The sequence below is a fragment of the Carya illinoinensis genome, chromosome 5 (genome assembly GCF_018687715.1).
Source record: "Carya illinoinensis cultivar Pawnee chromosome 5, C.illinoinensisPawnee_v1, whole genome shotgun sequence".
Classification (NCBI taxonomy): Eukaryota; Viridiplantae; Streptophyta; class Magnoliopsida; order Fagales; family Juglandaceae; genus Carya; species Carya illinoinensis.
The window spans coordinates 47,585,048-47,589,594 of NC_056756.1; the positions used below are offsets into that span (position 1 = coordinate 47,585,048).

General features: G+C 35.8%; 1 protein-coding gene across 3 annotated transcripts; it reads right to left on the bottom strand.

Annotated features, from left to right (window-relative positions):
• Positions 1-803: 803 nt before the first annotated feature.
• LOC122311460 (rust resistance kinase Lr10-like) lies at positions 804-4,272 on the bottom strand. 3 transcript variants are annotated; one of them, XM_043126013.1, is made up of 5 exons: positions 3,611-4,272; positions 3,383-3,488; positions 2,497-3,075; positions 2,114-2,143; positions 804-2,018 (listed from the first exon to the last, which is right to left on the bottom strand). In XM_043126013.1, the coding sequence occupies exons 2-5, from the start codon at positions 3,438-3,440 to the stop codon at positions 901-903; spliced, it is 1,785 nt and encodes a 594-aa protein (XP_042981947.1). In that variant the 5' UTR covers positions 3,441-3,488; positions 3,611-4,272; the 3' UTR covers positions 804-900. The 3 variants fall into 3 exon arrangements, with proteins under 3 accessions (XP_042981947.1, XP_042981948.1, XP_042981949.1); XM_043126014.1 differs by having other exon boundaries at positions 3,383-3,502; XM_043126015.1 differs by lacking the exons at positions 3,383-3,488; positions 3,611-4,272 and having other exon boundaries at positions 2,497-3,339.
• Positions 4,273-4,547: the final 275 nt, after the last annotated feature.

A 4,547-nucleotide genomic window follows, 5' to 3' on the forward strand; every position in this document is an offset into this window, starting at 1 on the left:
ATAATAACTTTGTGCATTTTCAACTTTCTTAAAACCTGTATCGGCAGGGTATACAATTAGTCCGCAGCTCTCGTTAGTCTCGGTGGGTGTAGCAGCATCTTTTGGAAAAATAAATATACTATATATAATCTTTTTGTAAATATATTTTTACACATTTGATTATATATATTTATATAAAAAAATTATAACTTAAATAGATTATAGATAAATCCAATACTATACTAATATGTATTAATTATTAAAAAATAAGTAATGTACTTATACTATAATATAAGTATATACTATAATATAAATAGATTAATATATAGTTTAATATATGTAAAGATCATATTATTATTAACATAGATAATACATAAACCAAAAAAAGGGGATCAGACTAGACCGAAACTTAAAAAACTATAAGTTTCGGTCTCAGTGATGAATCTATCTGATATCGGTTCTTAAATTTTTAAAAACTAATATACACTGGTTCGATTTTTAAAAAAGGTCCAAAATTAGACCAAACTGGACTGGTTACACCATATATTTGAATCATAATTTAAAATCTATTCTCATTAGGTTAATACTAATATCATAAGGTGAATCCATAACTTAGTATATAACAAACAACTAATTCAGAGCATTGAGTCACTGCCCTTAATGACTAATGGGTCATGTATAATACGTTGCAACATACTATACCATACAAAATGGGAATCTTGACTAAAGAACGTGTCTACCATGATGGTACTGGTCAATACTGATCAGCCCCTTCCAAACTACTAGATTTTATCTAAAACAAATATGATCATATCACGTTCATAGAAAAGAAACAACCTTGAATTCCTTTACGATTGCAAAATCAAAAGCAATAATGCTCAACTACAACGAGATTTCAAAACAAAATCTAAACAATTATACTTAATCTGATTCGGGGATAACCTCCAAATCTTGACCTAAACGCGTGGTAGGTTTCCGTGCTTGAACTTTTGTAGGGCCTGAGGAGGCAAAAGGATTAGGAGGCATGATTAATTTATCTTCTTCTCCTTCCAACATTTGAACTACAAGTTTCATGGAAGGGCGATCCATTGGGTGCCATTGTATGCACCAAAATCCGACAATTGCAAGTTTCTCTACAATTTTAGTATATCCATCATCTTCGATAAAGACTCTTAACTCTTCTTTTTGTTCTAAAAGATTATAAATCCATTTTGGAAAGTAGACCTTGCTAGTGCTTTCCGCTGTGACATCAACATTTCTCTTCCCTCCAACAATTTCAAGTAGCAACATTCCAAAACTATAAACATCTGCTTTATAAGACACATTCCCAAAGTTTCTAGAGAACACTTCAGGTGCAATATACCCCATGGTCCCTCTGCCCGTAGTCATAGATACTACACTCTGATCCTTGGAACACAATTTTGCAAGACCAAAATCAGAAATTTTTGGATTAAAGTTATCGTCAAGCAAAACATTGTGGGGTTTGATGTCAAAATGGAGGATTTGGTGGTCACATCCTTGGTGAAGATATTCAATTCCTTTTGCAACGCCGATGGCAATATCTTGCAACTTGTCCCATCCAAGAAAACGCTTCTTGACATTTGCTGAAAATATGAACTTCTCTAGTGAGTAATTTGATAAAAACTCATAAACTAGTGCTCGCCTAAATCCATCAGCACAAAAGCCAACAAGGCGAACCACATTAACATGGTGAATTCTACCCATTATTCCCATTTCATTTATGAATTCTTCACCATTTTCCTTGGAACTGTTGTTCAGGATCTTCACGGCAACATGAATTTGATTGGAAAGTTTTCCTTTGAATACTGTACCGTATGCTCCTTGGCCCAACTTCTCTGCAAACTGATTTGTAATCTTTTTAATATCAGCATACGAGTATCTCGTCGGCTGGAAATTTCTATAATCCTCCAGGAACTTTTCAATCTTTGCCCGATATTCTTTTTCTACCATATCATTAATATAGAGACGTTGGAGAGCAAAGACCACCAGTAGTACAAGAAATGAACCTAAGACGGCACCTGCATATTGAAGAATCGTGAGTGATCAAGAAGTCCTATATCTCATGATTTTGCCCGATGATGAAAGTGTCATGATATAAACGAGGGACACTTACCAGCGGTGACTAGTTTTGTTGATGACGTACCTGCGAAATGTTTTAACATATCAGATTCTCATCATGCTTGTGAAATTAAAAAACAGGGAGATTATTTATTATTCACAACCGGCATCGGTTTTTATTTATTATTATTTTCTAATTTTAGTTTTCTTCCAAATTTTAGGAATAACGTGGAAACTTTTCTTTGGTGCAAAATTAAACACTTCAATATATATAGATATATATATATTTAATTTCATATTTCTTTGGTGCAAAATTAAATTTTTGTTAATTAATGCAGAAAATTCGCCGCTGCAGATGAGCATTGGTAAGCTAGGCATTAATAAAAGTGTGAATAAATTGAGTACAAAGTTGTAAATTACATAGAATAGGATATATACCTTTCGCTTCATCTGGTGTTCTGGACCAATTCATGTAAATAGTTTCGCTGGATACCAAATAAGGTGGAATCGATCCAAGGTTATAAATCCTTTTACAAGGGGGTAAGGGAAAGCGGGTGATGGAATCTTCATAAGCCAAGGCATGAACTTGGTGGTTAGGGCCACTAAGACAAGAAATCCAGGTATTACTGTATTCATCCTCTTTCGTTTCTTTACGGGTACAATTGAAAAAGGCATAGTCAACTAAAGGGTAATCTGGATCTGGTGTGAACTGGAAAGGCGAGGAAGATAAATTGAGATGCGGAATATCTCTTAGAAAGCAACGGTGTGGATGATACAATTGGATTCTCCGAGATTTGTAGTCAATGTTTTCGACAAACAGTTCTACTGAATCCGGTAGGTGGAGCACCGTTTGGTTTTTATCAGTGCAGGACAGAAGAAACCCACGCCGACAGTCACAGTGGTCTGGGTGTCGGTCTTTAAGTCGGAAAGGAGATCGGACGGCTGGGCCGTGGCTTGCACACTGTAATGAATCAGCACACTCATTTCGGCCTTGTACGTGGGCGGGTAAGATGAAAACTACCACAAACAAGAAGTAGGAGATGATCATCATTGCCATTTCTTATAAGCAAATATTTTGTATCTGTTTTATGGAAGGAAGGTTTCTCAGCCTCTCAAAGGAAAACAGATATATTTGTACTGTCAATTATTTGGTTTTAAAAGATATTTTAAAACAAGCAGAAAGGAAGACTCACATTTCTATGACTCAAGTCAATTATTTCTATGATCAATTAAAAAAGATCAATTTTTTAAAACATAACTATTAGAAAAATAAGATAAATAGAAAAAGATAATTTTTAAAAGAAAGAAATGAAAATATTTATACAATTAAAACGCATTTGCAGATGACAAATGCAGATCGTGATTCCTTGTGGGCCGAGCATATAAGCCTTGTGAGACTCCCTCTTCGTGGTTTAATTATGATGAGCTTCCTGCAAGAAAAATTCTGGAATATTGAAAAATCTGTAAAATTTGCACTCAGACAATTCATTTATATCATACCAATCTGTGAAATAAAATGCTATATTGTAGCCATAACATTAGAACATATTACCTGTTCAAATCCGTAGCTGAACTTGGAGGGAAGTAGAAGAGCAGCCTCTGAAGCAAAAGAGTAGCTTCTATCTTACGGTCTGGCCTACGTTGTATTACCAAATCTGATGGTGTCTCTTTCAAAAAGTTCATAACAGAGATCCACGAAGAAGAAGACCCATCCGAATATCTTACGGCCTCTTGAAGACCAACACGAATGAAGACGACACTTGACCCACACGAATGAAGACTAGACCCACAAAAATACCTACACAGATCCACTTTAAGACTTGAAGATCTCGGTGCCGAGGACGAGCTTGAGTAGAAAACGACATCACGAAGCTGAACACGGCCTCCAGAAGAAGACGACGCCACGAAGCTTCAGACCAGACCACCACGACTCCACGACCCAAGCTTCTATGAGATCAAAGACCACTGCAAGCTTCAGACCAGAGCACCACGAAATTTCTGTGAGATCGAAGACCACCTATGCCCAGAGCACTACGAAGCCACGAACCTTCTGTGAGCATGAAGATGAGGTTGTAGAACAGAGGACCAAGAAGCGGGAATCAGCTCTGAAGTTTTGATATCGATCCCTTTTTTTTTTCTTTTTTTTCTTTTTTTTTTTTTATCAAAAATCAGATGATGATGTGGCGACTCTGCGGCAACTATATGCGACAACTGAACGTAGCAGTCTTGGCTATGCAAATATGTTGCTGTAGCGCCATAATATATGTCATGTTATACTGCCTATATAGCTTCTATTCTTGAAAATTTGAACAAGCCCAAGGTACACCAATCCATTTATATGTCAGCGGTGCCTGGATTTTTGCATAGATATCTCAACCAATCCATTTGTAGAAGACATGATTAAAATTGAAAAACACCTTACCAGATTAAATCTATAGAAGAACAAAAGGGAAGCCAAAAAGAACTCATATAATGAAGAAGAAAATAGT

Coding starts and splice junctions, on each gene's coding strand:
- LOC122311460 (XM_043126013.1), bottom strand. CDS start 3,440: ATGCTCGGCCCACAAGGAATCACGATCTGCATTTGTCATCTGCAAATG. Junction 2,144..2,496: donor AACACCAGATGAAGCGAAAG/GTATATATCCTA, acceptor AACATTTCGCAG/GTACGTCATCAACAAAACTA. Junction 2,019..2,113: donor AACAAAACTAGTCACCGCTG/GTAAGTGTCCCT, acceptor TTCAATATGCAG/GTGCCGTCTTAGGTTCATTT.